The 22,510-nt window shown below is 38.4% G+C and overlaps 1 protein-coding gene across 1 annotated transcript in view; it reads left to right on the top strand.

Moving 5' to 3' along the window:
- CPA6 (carboxypeptidase A6) overlaps positions 1-22,510 on the top strand; it is a 320,090-nt gene that overhangs the window by 287,140 nt on the left and 10,440 nt on the right. The window contains exon 9 of the mRNA XM_017544873.2: positions 20,985-21,187. Within this exon, the coding sequence (XP_017400362.1) occupies positions 20,985-21,187 (203 nt within the window). The remainder of the gene's footprint in view (positions 1-20,984; positions 21,188-22,510) is intronic.

Here is a 22,510-nt window from a genome sequence, read left to right on the forward strand (position 1 = left end):
TGAGTCATATTAATAAATTCATTCGTTTACTTAATAAGTGTTTAATAGCAGTGTGCTAGGCACAGGAGATAAAAACATGAAAAGCATTATATTCCTGCCCTCAAGATTGACAGCTTAGTGAAAATGTCATCATGCTGAGCTAAATGCTGGGTCGGGATAAATAATGGGTGCTTGTGAAAGCTTATTAGTGCCCCATTGCTGCTGTAGCAAATTACAAACTTGGTGACCTGAAACATGTCAAATGTGTTCTCTTATAATTCTGGAGACCAGAGCCCAAAGTGGGTTTTGCCAGGCTGAAGGCATGGCAAGGCCACACCCCCTCAGGCAGCTCTTAGGAGAATCTGTTTCCTTGCCTTTTCCAGCTCCTGGAAGCCTCTATATTCCTTGCCAGGAGAGCTCTTTCTCCACAGTCAAAGCCTGTGGCACACCATCTTGTCTCTGAATCTGTCCCCTCTTCTGCTGTCTCATAGCCTTCTCTTCTGCAGGTATTCAAATCTCCCTCTTTTAAGGGCACTTGTAATTACATATAGGGCCTATCCAGATAATCTAGAATAATCTCCTCATCTCAAGATCCTTAATGTATCACATCTGCAGAGGCCCTTTTCCATGTAAGGTAATATTCACAGTTTCCATGGATTAGGACCTGGTGATTTTGGGGGGCCATTAATTCATCCACCATAAGGGGTATAGAACAAAGACCCTTCATCTAGCCTCTTTATCTTGAAGGCTGTGGTGCGCATTATAAAGTTTAAGCAGAGAAATTACATGGTAAGATTTGCATTTTAGTAAAATTAACTTGGGACTTCTGAAGATATAGACTAAAGAAGAGCCTGGGGTCACAGGATACCTACAATAATTCAAAAAAGTTTGGCTGCTCATAGGAGTCAGGTTGCGTGTATTAAAGGGAAATTGAGACATTGCACTAATCACTCTTTGCAAATTGTTGGATGCAGTAGATGATTTCTGGTTTGGGTAATCAGGTATCATACACTACAATGTATAATAAAAGAGAAGCTAATTTGGGAGGGGTTTGGTAGACCTTGGGCAGAGAAAAATTTTACCCAAGGAAAAGTGCATTCTGAGAATTAAAAGTTTGCTAACTATGTTTTAGAGGGCAATCCATCCTCAGAGACTGCCTCTAAGAACAAAACCAGAAATCAATTAACTTATACAACTGTTATTACTAAATTTTGTTCTCAGATCTTTAAGATAGAATCTAAGCATGCTGAGGAAAAGTAAATACGTAATTACATTAAAATTTTTGTTTTACCTGGACTGAACCCATAAACTATTAATGCTGTAAAGAATCTTAGGGCTGAGCACAGTTACAGTGGCTCACGCTTGTAATCCTAGCACTTTGGGAGGCTGAGGCAAGAGGATCACCTGAAGCCAGGAGGTCAAGATCAACTCAGACAACATGGAAAGACCCCATCTTTACAAAAAAATTCAAAAATTAACCAAGCATTATAATGTATGCCTGTAGTCCCAACTACTCAAGAGACTGAGGCAGGAGGATCACTTAAGCCCAGGAGTTGGAGTCTGCAGATCACTGCGCTCCAGCCTGAGCAACAAAGCAAGACCCCATCTCTTTAAAAAAAGAAAAAAAAAAAAAAGTCTTAGCAATCATTTTCTTTCTTTTTTATTTATTTATTTATTTTTTTCTTTTTTCAGCTTTTGTAGAGAAGGGGCCTCACTATGTTTCAAAGGCTGGTCTCGAACTCCTGGCCCCCTGAGCACTTATTTTCTAATCCAACAGTTTTCAACCTTTTTTTTTTTTCCATGCTATACACTCTATTGATGATGAAACCATAGTCCTGTGGTTAATTCCAAGCAACCCATACTAATTTCACCTTTTTATCTTCTTTACAAAAGTATATTAAAGTAGAGTTATTTATCAGGATAACCAAACCCATTTTTTTAGTTAAGTAATTTTATAACATGTAACTAACTAAGGTAAGACATCCCCCACTACTGGTAACAACACATTTTTTAAACACCACAACGAGAACCATGGATTTGGTTCTCAAGTCCACCCAGGACAAATGCAGACAGAGCAGTGGAATGCCTGTCACTGAGCTGATTAGTGATGCAGTCGTAACTGGAGCTCAGCCTCATGATTTTTAGCCCATTGCAGCTTCTGGTACTCCTCCATTCTTTGTTTCTCCTCTAAAGCCTAGCTTACACCTTATTTTATCATCCAGAAAAGCTAGGGTTCACAGAAGTAACAAAACCTTTTCTTTGTTGCCCTTTATTTTTTAAGTAAAATCATATTTTTTTGAGATCCCTCCATCTTGAGCTCCACCGAGTCTCTTCTGTCCCATTGTAGTGGCCCTAGTGTTCCTAATCCTCCCTGCTCTCTCCCTTTCTCCGTGCTCTGTGTGCTTAGAGTCTGCACTGCACACTTTATGTTTATAACCTGCATTGTCTTGTTCTCTAATTTACTCATATGTGCATGTCTTGTCTCCTTTCTAGATTTATGAGGTCCTTGTAGAGTTACATCTCAATACTCACAAACTAAAAAGGTGATGTATCGTATGGAAGTTAAATCGCTGAAGTGTTCAGAACAGAGATGTATGCTGTTTTATTAGACAAGACTAAAATCTCTGCTCTGCACTGCAGAGATCTGTTATATATTCTGCTGTTGTTCTGCATGTGAAGATGAGAAAGAGAATTTTGTCTTTTTCAGAAACAATATATTGGTTCCCATAAATTAAGGGAAAGCTACTAACTTTTAGATTCTCATACTCCTAAAATATTAAGAATGATAGATTTGACGCTGCTTGCTTCTTTCCCCTAGAGGAAGTCTGTTTCATCACGCTTTGTTGTTTTTTGCTTGCTATGTCCTAATGCTTTACCTTTCTGTTATCTTGATCTTTCACAATACTGCAGACATTTCTCATCAGAATCTGTATAACTGAGGCCAGATCTGGACAGGACTCTTAAAATAATGTATCCATCCAACACAGTTACATAAAATCCAGAAGAGACTTAGTATTCAACAATATTTATGAGCTGTTTCTTTGCACTTTAGGAAAACCTGGATAGTGCCCCCAAAAGGCTATAAATAAAAATAAATGGTTTTAGTGATCTTCTTCCCACCTGAATTAATTTATTTCCATGTTAGAGACACAGTCACTCAGCATTCTGATTTTATTTTCTAAAGACAGGGTTGATATAGAAGATGAGTAAAGCAACATTTCAGAAATAAACACTGGAAAAAGAATTTTGGATGTGATATCCCATTCTGCTGCTGAATCAATACTTAATCTGCAGTAAATAACATTGGCAGGATGCCAATCCATAAAATCAACCATAAAATGCTGTAGAATATGCTGGTGGCTAATGTGCTTCACAGGCAAACAGCATCAACTCAAGGCATAGTCCTTCTGAATATTACACAGTATAGTCCATGTATAATAATAATATAAAATGCTTTCTCATTTTATTGAGAAAATAAATAAAATTTATTTTTTTATTGAAAAATTTATTCATTTTATTGAGAAAATAAAATTAAATTTAATTAATTAAAATTGTATACATACCCATTTCTCTACTTGATTAGGCCTAACCAATTAGAGAAATGGGTATATATACAAGTTTAATGCAGGGTATTAAGATATTATATTTTTGACAATTGCAGTTAAAGGGTATTACAGGCACACATAGGAAAAGCACCTAACCCAGCCTCGGGGTGTTAGAGAAGACACCAAGTCTGTTTTGTTGGTCCTCTTCTTTTCCCTACACAGTTAATGTCAGAATGCCCAAGTTTCAGCCTTTGTCTTTTTCTCTTCTCTATCTACGTTCATTCCCTTAGACATGCCATTCTCTGCTGTGTGCCTATGACCCCCATTAAATCTCCAGATGTAAAACTCTCTCCCAAGCTCCTACGTATAATATCTGTTAGTATCTTCACTGGAAGTATCTAAGGGACATCTCAACTCAAAATATCCAGAAATGAACTCCTGACTTTGACTCTGCCAAATCTGTTCTTCCCGTAGCCATTCTCAGCTCAGCTGATGGCAACTCCAACCTTCCAGTTGCTCAGGCCTTAAACCCATAGAAAAATCTTTAATATTATTCTTTCTCTTACACTGTACATCCAACCAATTATGAAATCCCTTTGGTTTTACCTTAAGAATCACTCCAGATTCCAACCCTTTCTGACCACTTCTGTTACTACCATCCCAGCCTAAGTTACCATCATCTCTCCCCTGGGTTACTGCGGGAGCCTTCTAACTAGTCTCACAGCTGCTATCCTTGTGTTATATGTAAAATTGTGATGCCGCAGGTTTAGACCGCACAGTCTAGACTAATCTCGATTGGCCAAAGAGAGCAGTAGTACAAGCCGGAGTGGCAGGGTGGGTAGTTTGGCCGGAAGGATGGTTACAGGCAGGTCAGAGCAGGTAGCCAGGGAATGACCTAGGTGAACGCAGGTAACTGGAGCAAGTGACCGGACAAGCACGCACGCGCGCGCGCACACACACACATACACACACACACACACACACACACACTCTTTATCCTCAGCCACCATGAACCTTTTAAAATATAAGTCAGATGATGTTGACTGCTCAAGATGCTACAGTGGCTCCCCATTGACTTCCCTAAAGGACTTACAAGAGCCTATAAACCTCACATAATCTGGACTCCCATTGATTGATCTCATCTATTTCTACCCTCGCTCCGCACTTGGCTCCCACCACATTGACCCCAGAGTCATTGCACTGGCTGTTCTCTCCGCTTAAAATTCTTCCCTGGATGCCATGGCTGACCCCTTGAGTTCTAGAAGTCTGCTCAAAAACCTGCATCTGAGAACACCTTGCCACCATCTCTATCATTGCAACCCACCTCCCCAGTGCTCCTGATCTTTCTCACACTGTTCTTTTTCTTGCTTCCATGGCGCTTTTCTCCCACACTGTAGAATTCTCACTTTTGCTGTGTCTAGTGTTTATTGCCTTGCCACCACCACTGGAATGGAAGCTCTCTACAAGGCAAAAACCTTTGGTTTGTAATGTATCCCAGTGTGTGAGACATGGTATGTGCATAGTAAAGATATGCTGAATACGCGAAAGTATCTACATGTAATAGTTGAAGCTGCCATGTTCGATGAAGAGAATGACCACAGAATAACATGGCTAAGAGCAGAACAATTGGATTCCTCTTCATTTTAGGGACTAATAGAAGAAGAGAACCCCCATAAAGGGGATTGAGAAGGAAAGAACAGAGACTGGAAGAAAAGTTTGAGGGTATGGCATGTTAAAAGCCAAGGGAAGAGAATGTTTCAAGCAGGAAGTCAAGTCCTATGAAAAGCTGGGTAAAATAGGTTCTCAGGCCCTCTTGAAGTCATTGCCCTGTTTCCCTGCTCCACATCCCAGCCTGTCCCTTTCATGGCCCTGCCCATCTTTCACAGACTTCTGATCTCTCTGCAATTCCTTAAAACCTTCCCTCTCCAAGTGCACAAGTCCCTCCGTTCGTTCTTTGGAGGAAAACTCACCAGCACACAATTACAGTTTTTAAGCAGCCTAGGAGGAAATTTAGTGGTCCTATTTTCTCTATGAAAATGGTTAGTTGTGAAGTTGTCACTCAGTATTTTGTTGATAATAAGCATTGATTTGCACCCATGTACACAAATAATTTGGGACTTATCACTTACATACAAAGATTGTTTAAGTATCTCATTTCCTTTCGGAAACATCTTTTTAAAGTACCTACAACTTAGGAAAAACTCAGAATTTCAGGTTTGAAGTTATTCAAGAAATATTTAGGTGATGATAATATTCTCATGGATCAACAGGCTTATATGAAAACATTTTGTGGTGGTGGTCGTGGTAATGTCCCTGGTGTGTCCTCAGCCTGCCATAGAGATGAACTGGAGTTTTGTTGTCTAATCAAAGCCTAAATGTTAATTAAATAGTCTAAGGCAGTGGTCCCTAACCTTTGTGGCACCAGGGATCATTTTCATGGAAGACAGTTTTTCCACACACACAAGGGGGAGGGGATGTTTTCAGGATGACTCAAGCACATTACATTTATTGTGCACTTTATTTATATTATTATACTGTAATATATATAATGAAATAATTATACAACTGACCATAAAGTAGAATCAGTGGGAGCCCTGAACTTATTTCTTGCAACTAGAGTTGAGGAGGCAGGGCTCACCTAGTAATGTGGGCAATGGGAAGCAGCTGTAAATACAGATGAAGTTTCACTTGCTCACATGTGCTCACGTTCTGCTGTGTGACCCAGTTCCTAACAGGCCATGGACTGGTACCAGTTCATGACCCAGGGTTTAGGGACCCCTGGTCTAAGGTACAAGTACCTTTCCTGAGCAGGGTCAGCTCCACTCATTCATTTAACTAACATTTAAAGGGTAGTGAGGGTATCTGTTTGGCTAAGTCCTAGGAAACAGTAATGCATGACCTCTGTCCTCGAAGAGCTCACCCTCTGAAGGAGAAGAGAGTCTATATAAATAAATAGCCTCGGTGCAACATACGTCCTATCACTTTTACAGCCTTCTACAGCCAAACACAGTGACTTCTAAGACTAGTCTATAGTCTCTACTCTGCCATTCTTCGCACATCATGTTGGGTCTGTACTGTACCACCTGAGCTAGTATGGGATATTATAAACACCCAGCTTAAGCTTACCCAGAGAAGTGTTGGGTGGATCTAGTGAGGATTCTATGGATAAAGCAAGTAGCCTCAGGTCAAGAGGAGTGCTCCACTGCGGCTATACAGGGAATGGACACAAGGCAAGATTGTCACCACTCACATCTTCACCTGTAGCCTGATTGCTCTCCACTCCAGAAAGGAACAACAACACTGGTCCTGTTTTCAATACAAAATAATTACTCTTCTTGTTACTCAGCCTTGAAGAAGAAAATCCATTGTTTGGTTTTTCTTTCCTTAAAAAAGATAAAAGATGAAAAATCCTACTCTTTATTCATTGACATAAGTCTCTAGCCTCTTCAGGAGTGACTTAGAAATAGTTAGTCTACAGAGAGGATGGAAATGAGATTACCGCATCTTTGTCTTCTTCTTTGAGCTTTGAATAAAGTGAGTAATGTATCTTTAGTAACTTATAATGTTTAGTTATTTAGAAGAGGGTCTGATTTTCTAAGGAAACATTAATAGAGAGCCCTTACTTGTTATTCCAAATATGAAGCATATTACCTATAAGAAAAGTTATCAGGAAATTTTGTAACTCTCAAAATACTATGTTTACTTACTACATTGGCCATAAAAATGTGTTCAATGGGTTATATTTTTATTTTGATCACATAAGCCTCCAAAATGAAGTTTAAAGAGATGGCTTGGGTGACTAATTCTGCAGATTGCATTTGATGGAGGTGGAGGTGAAGGTGGAGGAAAGGAAGGGAGAAGGTGAGAGGAACATTGATGGCATCATGAAGTGGCTCCTACCACACTGCTCTGAGAAGGCCATCTGAAAAACAGCTGTCTATTCACAGTAATGGCAACAGCAACAACAAGCAAGAAGATAGAAAGGAAAAATGATCAAATATGAATGAAGGATATAAAACAGAATCTGAACGAATGGAACAGCATATAACTGTCCTTAGAGAGGTTGACTCAATGTAATAAAATCAGTACAAATTGAATGCAGCTCCAATTAGAATCCCAATGAAGGTTTTTAAAATTTTGTATTCTGCTTTTAGGAATTGGATAAAATGATCATAAAGTTTATATGGAAAAATAAGTAGACAAAAAAGTTAATAAAACTGTAAAAAGGAATAGTGAGGGAACTCTTTCTTGTCTGTATCAGAGCATACTTTAATGCTGCTATAGATTGTTAGTGTAACAACATGAGAATAGACACATAGAACAGCAGAACAGAACAGAGTCCAAGGATTGATCCACACATGCATTATACTTTTGTTTTGATTTGCTTTTTTGAGACAGAGTCTCACTGTCACCCAGGCTGGAGTGCAGTATCACGATCTCAGCTCACTGAAAACTTGGCCTTCTGGGTTCAAGCAATTCTCATGCTTCAGCCTCTTGAGTAGCTGGGATTATAAGCATGTGCCACCACACCTGGCTAATTTTTGTATTTTTAGTAGAGACAGAGTTTCATGTTGTTGGCCAGTCTGGTCTCAAACTCCTGGCCTCAAGTGATCCTCCCTCTTCAGCCTCCCAAAGTGCTGGGATTACCATGTGGAGGCATGAGCCACCACACCTGGCAGCATTATACTTTAATATATAACCAGGCAATGTCTAAATTTGGTAGGAAAATGACAGGATATTTAATAAATGATGCTGAAAGAATTGGCTACTCCTCTAGAAAAACTGAAGAGATGATTGATAACAATGTTACATATGTATAAAAATAAATCCAGAAGGATTAAAGACTGCCATGGAAAGAATAAAGTGATAAAATTCTTAGAAGAAAATTTGGAAAGTACCTATAATCTTTAAGGATAGGGAAACCTTCTCTTTTATTTTTTTTCTTTTTCGAGATAAGGTCTCACTCTGTCACCCAGGCTGGAATGCAGTGGAACAATCATAGCTCACAGCAACCTCAGGTGATACTCCCACCTCAGCCTACCAAGTAGCTGGGACTGCAGGCACGCACCATCACACCCAGCTAGTTGTTTGTATTTTTAGTAGAGACATGGTTTTGCCTTGTTGCTCAGGCTGGTCTCAGACTCCTGGATGGAAGCAATCTGCCCACTTCAGTCTCTCAAGGGAAAACTTTCTTAACCAAGACAAAAAAAAACAAAAGCCGTTTTTTAAAAAGACATAGTGAATATACAAAATGTCTAAAATGATAAAGTTGCCATACATGATTGAATCAAAAAATTATAGATTTGAGGATAAAATGCAATGTAAATGACAGTCTTTACAAAGCACTTTCTACATGGATAAGGAAAAGATAAATAGCCCAACACAAAACAGAATGAACTATGAACATGATTAAGCAATTCAAAGAAGAGTCCAGTCTAAAGTATGACTACAAATACACTTCCAGTAAGGAAAGCAAAGCAGTGGCTCACACCTGTAATCCCAGCACTTTGGGAGGCCAAGGCAGGCAGATCACCTGAGGTTGGGAGTTCAAGACCAACCTGGCCAGCATAGTGGAATCCCACCTCTAATAAAAATACAAAAATTGCCAGGCGTGGTTGCACACGTCTGTAATCCCAGCTACCCAGAAGGCTGAGGCAGGAGAATTGCTTGGATCCTGGAGGTGGTGGTCGCAGTGAGCCGAGATTGTGCCACTGCACTCTAGCCTGAGTGACAGAGCAAGAATGTATCTCAAAAAAAGAAAAAAGGCAAATGTTTGCCATCAAACTGCAAAAATCAAAAGGTGATACACTAACAGAGTATTGCTAGTTGGGATGAAGGAGAGATGGTACTCTTATATACTACTTGTGGAAATATAAATAGTAGTAATCTTAGCAATCTGGCAAAAAAATCTGTGAGAATTAAAAATATCCTTTTATAACTTTAAATTTTGAATCATGCGAGTTTATCATCTATGTGTGTGTGTATACATACATATATCCTTTAACCCAGGACCCTATTCCTATAAATCTGTCCCATAGAAATAAAAGCACTCAGATGTAAAGATACATATACTTTGACACTTATTGCATTATTGTTTCCTTCACGTCAGCAGTAATGTCTCCGCCTTCTTTATTGTGGTATTGTTTCATCATGACAAAGAAAGAGAGAGAAATAAGCATAATTCCCAACAATAGACAGGCAGGAGACTAAATTATGTTACAATTACAATAGAATGAATTTAAAAGAATTAATTCAAATCTACATGGAAGGAGTTCCACAAAATATCATTGAAGAAAAAAGCAAGAGGCAAAAAAAAATTGTAAGATTATGATCTTGTTTTGTAAGTAAAAATAGCTCTTATACCTATGAATGTATAATTTATACCTAGGTAGCTATATCAATATACATATATGCATGGAGTATGAGTACACATATGTACATAAGTGTGTGTATTTGTAAACTATATTAACTACACTCAGTTCTTAACATAGGGCATTCCAGGATAAGTTGACAGTGGGAGATGCAAGTGAAAAAGAAATCTTTTAAAAGATGACAATTTTTAAATTAGCATTGTGATTCCATTTATGAGAAATGTAAAAGCTATAAATGAAAAGAAAAACATTGGAAATGATAATGTAACCAGTGAAAACATCACAATAACCATAGCTTCCCAATACTGCTTACTAGAGGATTCCACTGCAACGGTCAAGTCAGTTTCCACAGGGACCAGTTGCTGTCAAACATAAAACCGAATATTTCTGCTGCTGCTCTGTTTTTCACTTATTTTCCTTTAAAAACTCAAAAAAAATTAAACTATATTTCAGATCTCCATTTTTCTTTTCTAATTTTTTCACTTATACAATTGAGATAATATTGCAGAAATAAAACATTGAAAAAACTAGTTAGGCTAGACGTGATGACTCACACCTGTAACCCTAGTACTTTGAAAGGCTGAGGACCAGCCTGCACAACATAGCAAGGCTCTGTCTCTATTAAAAAAAAAAAAGAAAAGAAAAGAAAAATAAATAATACCATATTACCAGCCTAGCAAATGACTATTAATCTTTAGTACATTTTAATTTTTTCCTTTGTTTTTAACCATCTCATGTATACAATTGCAAGTTCTTTTTTCCATTAAATATTTAATTATCATCATTTTTCCATGTATTCATTGAATTCACTCTCCAATGTTTATTTTTAGAAAAATAAAAAGGTTTTCTAAATGTCCTGAGAGACAACAGATTGCAGTACACATACTTTTGCATACAAATGCCAGTTAGATCAACCAAGAACTTCGTGTTCTTGCATTCTTTTATATCATCATTGACATCATAAATTCATTGAAGAAAAACAACATGTAGACACTGCTAAAGTATTTAAGTTAGATTTAATCTATCTTTCTCATCCTTAATTTAAGAGAATTAATGTCTTTCTACACAACTAATTTAAAAATTAAAAATATTTTAGGCCAAGCACAGTGGCTCACACCTATAATCCCAGCACTTTGGGAGGCCGAGGCAGGCGGATCACGAGGTCAGGAGATCAAGACCATCCTGGCTAACATGGTGAAACCCCATCTCTACTAAAAATACAAAAATTAGTCAGCTGTGATGGCACACACCTGTAGTCCCAGCTACTTGGGAGGCTGAGGCAGGAGAATCATTTGAACCCGGGAGTCAGAGGTTGCAGTGAGCCAAGATCGTGCCACAGCACTCCAGCCTGGGCAACAAAGCAAGACTTTGTCTCAAAAAAAAAAAAAATGTAATTACAGTTTAATTTATCTCTAAACATTCTAAATATTATTCTAAATATTATTTTGGTATGTTTTATATAATATTAGCCTACAAATAAGATAATTATGTAAATTAAAAATATATATCAGGGATATGCAAAAGTTTCTTACTGATGGGTTGAGAAATCAAAGACATTTGAAGGAAACAGGAAATCAGAAGTCCCATCTACTATTCAAGGCCTGTCACTCTGCCTCGTTGTTTATTCCACCCTTTTACATCTTTTCTAGAACTTTCTCCTATCAAATAATCTCCCTTTTTCTATTTTCATTTACACTTTTTCCCTATTCTTTCTTTAGACATGCTTGTCCTCCTAAAAAAAATCTAAATCTGCCACTTATTCCCAAGGTTACCTCTAGCCATCATTTTATATGTTTTCTTCCCTTATAGACCATGCTTCCCAAAAAAGATAGTCTGTATACATTATCTTCTTCTTCTCATTTCTTCCCATTCATTCCTCTAAGTGCATATAACATCTGGTTTTTGCCCCTACCACTCCACTGATTTTTATTTTATTTTATTTTATTTTTGAGACAAGGTTTTGCTTTGTCACCGAGGCTGGAGTGCAGTGGCACAATCTCGGCTCACTGTAACCTCTGCCTCCAGGGTTCAAGCGATTCTCCTGCCTCAGCCTCCCAAATAGCTGGGATTACAGGTGCCTGCCACCACGCCTGGCTAGTTTTTGTATTTTTAGTAGAGATGGGGTTTCACCATGTTGGCCAAGCAGGTCTCAAACTCCTGACCTCAAGTGATCCACCCACCTCAGCCTCCCGAAATGCTGGGATTACAGGCGTGAGCCACTGCACCCACCCCCACTCAACTAATTTTTCTAAAGCAAAAGTCCCTGGTTACTTTGTCACTGTAAAATTAAATGAAGTTCTTTTCTGCACCACACTCTCCTTGAAACATCAAGTCTCTGGATTCCTTGACATCAGTGTCTTGTGGTCCTCCTACTTTCTTAGCGATTCCTTCCTAGTGTCAATGACAGAGTCCTCTTATACTCCTTGCCTCTTTTAAATACTGATATTACCCACAGTTTGAAGCTTTTTATTCATTTTGAGTTATTTTACTTTTTTTTTCTTTTTTTGAGATAGAGTCTCGCTCTGTTGCCCAGGCTGGGTTATAGTGCCTCACTGTAACCTCCACCTCCCAAATTCAAGTGATTCTCCTGCCTCAGCCTCCCAAATAGCTGGGATTGCAGGCAACTGGCACAACACCCAGCTAATTTTTGCATTTTTAGTAGAGATGGGGTTTCACCATGTTGGTGAAACTGATCTCGAACTCCTGACCTCAAATAATCTCCCTGCGTCAGCCTCCCAAAGTGCTGGGATTACAGGCATGAGCCACCGCACCCAGCCAATTTTACTTTCATAAAATGATAATGACCCCCAAATCTTTTTCTCTAGCTTAGTATTTCCTTTGAGCTTCATATTTATCTTTAGTACCCCATTAGAGATATTTATTGGCAACCAATCTTAACATGTCCAAAATGAAATAAACATCCTCCTTTTCCCCCTTTCTCCACATCCCTTCTCATCTATTCAATATTTCATTCAAAAAAACTGCTATTGACTAAGTTGACCAACCCAGAGAGGTAAGATGTTATCAAACCCCACTTTATTGCCCTACATATTCAACCAGTCACCAAGTCCAATTAGTTAATCTTCAAAATATTTCTTTTTTTCTTTTTTTAAAACAGAGTCTTGTTCTGTCACCAGGATGGAGTGCAGTGGCATGATCTCAGCTCACTGCAACCTCTGCCCATGGGTTCAAGGGATTCTCCTGCCTCAGCCTCCTGAGTAGCTGGGATTACAGATGCGTGCCACCATGTTCAACTAATTTTTGTATTTTTAGTAGAGACAGAGTTTCACCATGCTGACTAGAATGGTTTTGATCTCCTGACTTCATGATCCACCCACCTCAACCTCCCAAAGTGCTGGGATTACAGATGTGAGCCACTGCACCCGGTCCCCAAATATTTCTTTAATATACTCCCTTGGTACTATTCCTAATACCATTGCCCTAACTCCAGCTGTCAATATCCCTGGCCCAGATTGTTGTAATTGTATCTTGATTTGGTCTCCCTGATTATAGACTTGCCTCTTACAAATCTATCCTATAAACTTTTACAAGATTAATCTAAAATTAAAATCTGACCATGCCTTAAAATCCTTCATGGTTAAGAGACTGAGGGGAAAAGAAATGTGAATTGACTGCTAAAAAGTATGAGGTTTATTTTTGGATTGATACGAATGTTATAAAATTAGATAATGATGATGGTTGCACAGCTCAATAAATATACTAAAAGCCACTGAATTATCCACTTTAAAAGGGTGAATTTATCATATGTAAATTATATCTCAATAAAGTGGTGATTTTAAAAAAACTTCACAGTTATGATAGCTCAAGACCTCCAAGAAGCAGGTATCAACTCAGGATTAGATGACAAGAGATGTATTTGAAGGAAACATCTTTGAAGAAAAAGGAAGAGGAAGCAAGAATAAGCTAGGACATAGGCCAGGAGTGGTGACTCATGCCTGTAATCCCAGAACTTTGGGAGGCTGAGGCGGGTGGATCACTTGAGGTCAGGAGTTGGAGACCAGCCTGGCCAACATGGTGAAACCCTGTCTCTACTAAAAATACAAAATTAGCCAGGCATGGTGGTGCATGCCTGTAATCTCAGCTACTCAGGAGTCTGAGGCAGGAGACACTCCTGAACCCAGGAGGTAGAAGTTGCTGTGAGCCAAGATCATGCCACTGAACTCCAACCTGGGCAACAGAGCAAGACTCCCTCTCAAAAAAAAAAAGAATAGATTAGGACAGCCTTTTTGCCATGATGCAGATAAGAAACCTATGAAAGAAGGGAAAGAAGGATGGGGCTGGAAGAGTCTCAGACTAATGTGCAGCTCTAAGAAAGGCTTTGGCAAGCCTATGGGGATGCCTCAAGCCAAAGTTGCCTCGTAAAGAATAGCTGCATCTGGCAAGAATGGGCCTGCACTGTGCCTCTACTATGATCAGTAATTGGTGAGGAACAACTGTGGTGAAAGTGTAGGCTTGATGAGAATGCAGTGATGGATCCAGAGGGTAGCAAATGGAGCTGTCAGTCAACTACGTCACTGCAGCAGGAGGTCTCAGTAGTGTGTTTTATGGGCACCACAGAGGTTCTTCACTGCCTAGAGGACACTATAAGCTCCTTTGCATAATATATAAGATGTTCCATGAACGAGTTCCTAATTACCACTCTAGCCACATCTACCAAAATTCTCTTACATTTTATTTTCAACCTTACTACCAAATGTCTGTTGCCTTTTTACCATTGTTGATAATTGTTCTTACTACCTGAAATTATCTTCTAACTCATATCTATCCCTGTAGACTTGTCTCTTCCAGGGGACATTATCTCCTCTAAGAAGATTTTCCTGAACACTCGCACATGATGACGGCCTCTTTGCCCTGTCTTCTAAATACATCACAGCATTTACCACATTATATTGATTTTTTCTGTTATCTTTATGTCTTTCAGCATAATCTTTATGTTCCTCAGCTCATGGTCTGTGGCTTTCTCATATTTGATCCCCAGTGCATAACATAGTGTCTAGAGCAGAAGTATTCAAAAACTTTTGTTAAGTTGAATTCAACTTCAGCTTGTAATTTTAAAATATAAGCCCTTTATATTGATTATTACATTGTTACACGTGGCCTGACATGTTGTCTTAAATATTTGTATTCTTTATATTTCCTTGCTCTTTTTGGTGGAATTGTGATTATAATACTAAAAGCTTCTTAATTCATTCTACCTTCATTTTATATGACCAAACATACATAAGGTCCTTTTCCCCCACTGCTCACTCGGCATATAATCTTATCAAAAAACTTAGTTATTAAAGAGCACCTCTTTTACATATCCTTCTCCACATTCTGTAAGTCCATCCAGAAGGATAATATGAAGGAAAAGGGTTAGAGAAAGTCCCTAACAACAACCAAACCCTTATGTTTTTTTCCTCCTTACCATGTCTTGGTTTTTTTTTTTGTTGTTTGTTTGTTTGTTTTATGAGACAGGGTCTCGCTCCATCGCCAGGCTCCAGGCTGTAGTAGTGCAGTGGCATGATCTCGGCTCACTGCAACCTCCGCCTCCTGGGTTCAAGCAATTCTTCTGCCTCAGCCTCCTGAGTAGCTGAGACTACAGGCACGCACCACCACACCCAGCTAATTTTTGTATTTTTAGTAGAGACAGGGTTTCATTATGTTGGCCAGGATGGTCTCCATCTCTTGACCTCGAGATCCACCCACCTCGGCCTCCCAAAGTGCTGGGATTACAGGCATGAGCCACCATGCCTGGCCCCATGTCGTGTTTTTGTTACTTAAATCATTAAACAATTATTTAAATGTTTAATTCAAAAAAAAGCTACTATCAACTAAGTTGGCCAACCCAGAGAAGTAAGATGAAATCAAAGCCCACTTCATTGCATTGTATTTTTATGTGCTAGTTTCTCAATATCATTCACTAAACAATCATTTTCTTAGTGATTCTGTTCCATTGGTCTACTAGTTTATTTCTGACTTTATATCATGTTGTTTCTATGATTATACCTATGTAGTATGTTTTAATGCCTGGTAGAATAAGCCCTTCTGTGCTCTTCTTTTCCAAGATTTTCTTAGCTATTTACTTTTCCTTAAAACTTTCAGAGTTCTTTAGTTGAGTTTTCTCCCAAAATCGTGCTGCTGGTATTTTTGTCAAAATTGAATTGAACAAAATAATAAATAGGGAGGAATGAATATCTTTATACTACCAAGTCATCATATTCATGAACATGGTATAGTTCTCTAATTCAGTTCTGAAATTAAAGATCTTTTAGTAGAGTTTTAATATTTTCTTTCTAATATCATGTATTCTTTAATAGTTTAATTCATAGATATTGTGAATAGTACCTTATTTTCTACTACATATTCTTATAAGTAATATTGCCAAGAGTAGAATTACACTATTGTTTTTTAAGTTGATCTTGTATCTGTTTGTCTTGGAGACTCCTCTACTTCTTGCAAGATAAACAATGTCTTAGAGAATGTATCCTATAGAGGATCTAGTTTTTCTGCAGTAGGATAATTCCTCAAAACTGTGGTGGAATAGTGTTTCCCCAAAATTCATATCCACTGAAACCTTAGAATATGACCTTATTTGGAAAAGGGGTATTTGTGGAAGTAATTAGTTAAATTCAGTGAGTTGTCCTTATAAGAAGAAGAGAGGACACACACAGAAACACACAGGAAAGCCATGTGAACATATAAGAAAAGACTGGTGTACAGTCATGCACGACATGACAATGTTTTAGTCAACAGTGATTGCATATATGACAGAGGTCCAATAAGATTATAATACTGTATTTTTACTATACCTTTTTCCGTGTTTAGATACTCATATCTTTATCATCTTGTTATAATTGCCTATAGTATTCCATAGAATGATATACTGTATAGGTTTATAGCCTAGAGCAATGGGCTATACATCTATATTTGCATAAGTACATTCTATGATGTTTGCTCACTGGTGAAATTGTCTAATGATGTATTTCTCAGAAGATATTTTTTTATCGTTATTATTTTGAGATAGTGTCTCTCTCTGTCACCCAGGCTAGAGTACAGTGGCACAATCTTGGCTCACTGCAACCTCCACCCCCTGGGTTCAAGCAATTATCATGCCTCAGCCTCCCAAATAGCTGGGATTACAGGGTGTGCCACCACACCGAGCTAGTTTTTGTATCTTTAGTAGAGACAGAGTTTCACCATGTTGGCCAGGCTGGTCTCAAACTCCTGACCTCAAGTGATCAGCTCACCTCAACCTCCCAAAGAGTTGGAATTACAGGTGTGAACCACCACAACTGATCTTAGAATATGTCTTTCTTTAAGTGATACATGGCTGGAATGCATCCACAAACCAAGAAATGCCAAGGATTGCCAAGAACCGTGAGAGGCTAAGAAGAGGCAAGGAAGGATTCTTCCCCAGAGCATTCAGAAGGTGGATAGCCCTGCTGACACCTGGATTTCAGACTTTTAGCTTCAAGAACTATAAAAGAATAAATTTTTGTTATTTTAAGTGGCTTAGTTTATACCTTAGGAAGCTAATACAAATAGCGAGGCTGCCACAATACTAAAAGTAGATCTCTGTTATACCTTCTTACACCACATTTTTTTCTGTAGACATGATATTGCTGGATCTTCTTTATTTTTCTATATGAAAACATCAGGCCAGGCACTATGGCTCATGCCTCTAATCCCAATACTTTGGGAAGCCAAAGTGGAAGGATTGCTTGAGCTCAGGAGTTCAAGACCAGCCTGGGCAACATAGCAAGACCTCATCTCTACTAAAAATAATTTTTTTAATCAATCATTTCCTGCAGGATTAGAGATAATAAATAAATAAATAAATAAATAAATAAAATCATTTGATCAATGAGTTTCATCTATTAGCATTCTTCATAATCACTGTTACTTAAGACATTTCTGCCATCTTAATTTCTATATTCCTGTTCTCTATTTCCGGTATTTCCTTTTTTTTTTTTTTTTTGAGAGTCTCACTCTTGTAGCCCAGGCTGGAGTGCAATGACGTGATCTCAGCTCACTGCAACCTCCGCCTCCCAGGTTCTACAGGCATGCACCACCACACCCAGCTAATTTTTTTGTATTTTTAGTAGAGACGAAGTTTCACCATGTTGGCCAGGCAACTCCTGACCTCAGGTGATCTGCTCACCTCAGCCTCCCAAAGTGCTGGGATTACAGGCATGAGCCACCATGCCCGGCCTCTTTTAAGAGACAGGGTCTTGCTCTGTCACCCAGACTAGAGTCCCATGGCACCGTCACAACTCACTGTAACTTCAAACTCCTGGGCTCAGGTAATCCTGCCTCTGCCTTTCGAGTAGCTAGGACTACAGGTGTGTGCCACCATACCTGGCTAATTTTTTCATTTTTTGTAGTGATGGGGTCTCACTATGTTGCCCAAGCTGGTCTCTAACTCCTGGCCTCAAGCAATCCTCCAACCTTGGCCTCCCAAAAGTGCTGGGATTACAGGTGTAAGCCATTGCAGCGGGCCCTGCTTCTTCTTTTTTTCTTTTTTCCTTCTTTATTACTTTCCATTAAATGGTTCAACGCTACTTCCATTAGTTGTGAAGTTTGTGTTCTATTCTTCTTATTCTGGTGGTGATTCCTAACTTAAGATCCATACTTAGGTTTGTTTTTTCCCATCAATTTCTAGATTTAATCAGAATTAAATAGACCTTTTCAAAATAGACCAAAAATTTAGCTTGCTTTTGCCTTCCCTGCCCACCCCACCTCTTTATTTTCTCATCAATTTGTTATCTCTTAGGATTTGATACCTAGCCCATTATACTTTCTCCCCTTTGGATACTGCTTATTTAGATAGCAGATGTTACTAAGTTGCTTACTAACCTACAATTCTCATATCAGGTAGGCTCTCTAGAGTTACTCATTATTTTGCTGGAATAGTTTCTTCTGGGTGTTTTCAAAGTATGTCAGTGTATGGTATATTCTCTTGAGAACTTTTAGACGCTAGAGAACATCTTTCTTTCACTCTCACATTGCAATGAGAATTCAGCTAGATATAGAAGCCTAGATTCAAAATTCCTTTTTAATAAATACATTGGATATATTACTCTAATGTTGCTATTGAAAAGTCTAATGTGAATGGAATTCTTGTTGCTTTCTAAATGACCTGCTTTTTCTCTCTAGAATTGTTTTCTTTTCTTAAATTTCACTTTAATTTGTCAAAATGTTGATATTTTCCCCTTTATCTTTTTGTTTGGTGCACAATAAGTCTGTTCGATCTTTGCTTAATTGTGGGGAAATTTTTGACTGGGCATGGTGGCTAATGCCTGTAATCCCAGCATTTTAGGAGGCTCAGACAGGCGGATCACTTGAGATCAGGAGTTCAAGACCAGCCTGGCCAACATGGTGAAACCCCGTCTCTACTAAAAATACAAAAGTTAGCCTCATGTAGTGGCAGGGTGCCTGTAATCCCAACTACTCAGGAAGCTGAGGCAGAAGAATCACTTGAACCCAAGAGGTGGAAGTTGCAGTGAGCCAAGATCCTACCACTGCACTCTAGCCTGAGTGACAGAGCGAGACTCCATCCCCCACACACACACACAAAATTGTGGAGAAATTTTAATTGGCAGTTCTTTAAATATTTAACTTTTTTTATTTCCTTCTAAGGCTCCCATTAATCAAATATTGACACTTATTTTATTTTTCATGCCCTTTCATTTTTCTCTCATTTTTCCTGTTCTTTATCCTTTCCCAATGGCTTCTGGGAATGTTTCAAACCACTCTCCATCTTATGAATTCATTCATCAACTGTATTCATTCAACCCTGAATTAAGTTGTTTGCTTCTACTATATCCGATTGGCCCTTTTTAATAACTCCTTGTCCCTACTTGTTTCCAGTGCCCTCCTACATGCCCTTGAGCACATTTATTAGGATTATTGTAAATTCTTGTTTTCTCTGGCTCATCAGTTCTGCCACCTCCAGAATTAGTTGTTTGGTTTGTGATCTTGCCTTTCCAGGCTTTCCAGATTCCACAGATCTGTCTTTAATTTTTCCATTCCCTTCAGAGTATCAGTTATAGTTTTCATATTACATTCTGAGTGCCATCTATTGCCCACTTGCTTCTAAGGCATATCCAGGATGAGATTCAAAGGAGGGAAACTCCAGTTGCTATAAGTTCCCTATCTTGACTCTTGACTTTCCTACAGCATAAACTACACTTACGGTCCTCAAGATTTAGTCCAATTTGACTAGGCTATCTTTTCATGTTTAGTAGAATTAGACTACATCACAGAAATACCGAGCATTTTCTATTAGTTTATGGAGAGAATTCTCATTTTCTAGAGGTGGGGAAAAGACATTAATGGCTCCATATGGCAAATAACTATGGAAAATGTAATTATTTCCAAGTTTTCTTAGAACCATAATACTTTGGATTGTTATAGTCATTCTTATTGTCCTTCCTTTCTTCCATAGACCTCTTAATAAGTCTGCCCTATATAATTTGATTTTTAATTCAAAAGTTATTAAAATTTTATTTTGAAGATTTCATAACTAAACTCTAACAGATCCTCAAGACAACTAGAAAAGCCTCTTGGTTTCACAAAACTAGTTTGGATAGTGCTGTTCTAAAAATATCATATAAATTGGTATAACATGTTCTGTGAAATTATTTCTGGCCTGCCTTTGTGTTCTCGATATAGTTATATTTGTATCTTATAGATACCTTTACGTATGTTGAGCCTTTTCTTTCTATCTGACATTGACTCATTCAACAAGTATTTGTTGAACACTTGCTGTACTACTGTTCTAGCTACTAGGTGCAGCTACAACTGAGAGCTGATAGAGCAGTTTCTTTAGAGTAGTTTGTACAGGTTCAGTTGCAAAATCAGTACCTGGTTTCCATTCAGGCCCTCCTGTTGTGCATGGGAACCTGAATTACCTTGGAACTTTTGTATTGATTTCCATAAATGAGAAGTTAGATGAACGGCTTAATAATACCATATATTTGCAGAAGTAAAAGAAAGATCACAGCTAAACAATGCTGATTTGTGTTTCTTGTTTCTTTTTCCCCCCTGTCTACTTTCTCACCCCATTTTCTTTTCTGACTTGCAGATGAAGGAGCTTCTATGCACCCTTGTGATGATACATATTGTGGCCCTTTTCCAGAATCTGAGCCAGAAGTGAAGGCCGTAGCTAACTTCCTTCGAAAACACAGAAAGCACATTAGGGCTTATCTCTCCTTTCACGCATATGCTCAGATGTTACTGTATCCCTATTCTTACAAATATGCAACAATTCCCAATTTTAGCTGCGTGGTAAGTATTTGACTCTATGCGTGTGTGTCAGGCTTCATGCTGCTTTTCTAAAGCTAAGATGGTTCTAAGTACTAACGATAATGGCAAACACGTGTTTGTGTTTATCTTAAGTATTTTATGTGTGTGAATTTATTTCTTCTTCATAACAATCACATGAGGCAGCTTTTATTATCCCCACTTCACAGATGAAGAAACTAGAAATTGAGACCCAGAGAGATTAAGTAATTAGATGGAGAACACACAACTACTAAGCCTTATAGCCAGGATTCAGCCCCAAGTCTAGCTCCATAGTTGTTTCTTTTAACCACAGTGCTGCTTCTCAAATACAATCATTTCAAACCTATTTACATTCTTACCACGGGTTACACAGAAAAGGTCAGGGTAGATTTGATTAGTATCACAGCTGTGGTCATGTATGCAAGGCTGTAATTAACTTTGTTGAGTAAATGATTGTTCATAAATTATAGATTGACTCTCATTAATTAAAAGCAAGTTTGAATTTATAAGTGCTATTTGCTTAATGCTACTAAGTCTTTGGGTGTGTATCTGACAAGTTAGTACTAAGGATGAACAGACTTTCAGGCATAAGAGTACTTCAAAATGGAAAAGCAGGCTTACTTTCTATCAGAAACCCAGCAAGCTATCCACTATAGGACATAATTCATAATAAAGTGAGTCATTTCAGAGCCTATAACATCTAAAAGTCTATAAAGTTCAAAAACCAAGAAAAACTTAATATACAGTTCTAGAAGTCAGGTGGCACTTACCTTTAGGGAAAAGGGAGAGGGTGCAGTGATTGGAAGGAGATTGGGTTGCTGCTGCAGTTCTATTCCTTGACCTGGATGATAGTTCCATGAATGTGTTCAATTTGTGATCATTTGTTGTGCTATCAACCAAAATGGTGTACTCTTCTATGTGTATGTTTTAAGGCTTTTTTGGCCTCCTGACACCAAATGTGTGATGTCTTTTTTCAGCACCACTTCTACAACATCTCTTGGGTATCTAACAATTAATTCTATTTGGTCACTGACTACCCAGAGTTAGCATCAGACTCCACAGTTTTAAGGATCAGTCCCACACGACTGCCGTCACTTCAAACACCAGGAGCAAGTAGGAGGTTCCCAAGTTAATCACATTCCTGTCTGACTGGGCTACAGAGTCGCAGGTTCCTGCCAGCTCACGTCTGGTTTGATAATTCACTAGAATGACTCATAGAGGTCGGGAAAGAGCTTTATATACTATTACCTGTTTATTTAAGAGACATAACTGGCTGGATACAGTGGCTCCCTCCTGTAATCCCAGCATTTTAGGAGGCTCAGACAG

Source organism: Cebus imitator, unplaced genomic scaffold, assembly GCF_001604975.1.
Source record: "Cebus imitator isolate Cc_AM_T3 unplaced genomic scaffold, Cebus_imitator-1.0 Scaffold9, whole genome shotgun sequence".
NCBI lineage: Eukaryota > Metazoa > Chordata > Mammalia > Primates > Cebidae > Cebus > Cebus imitator.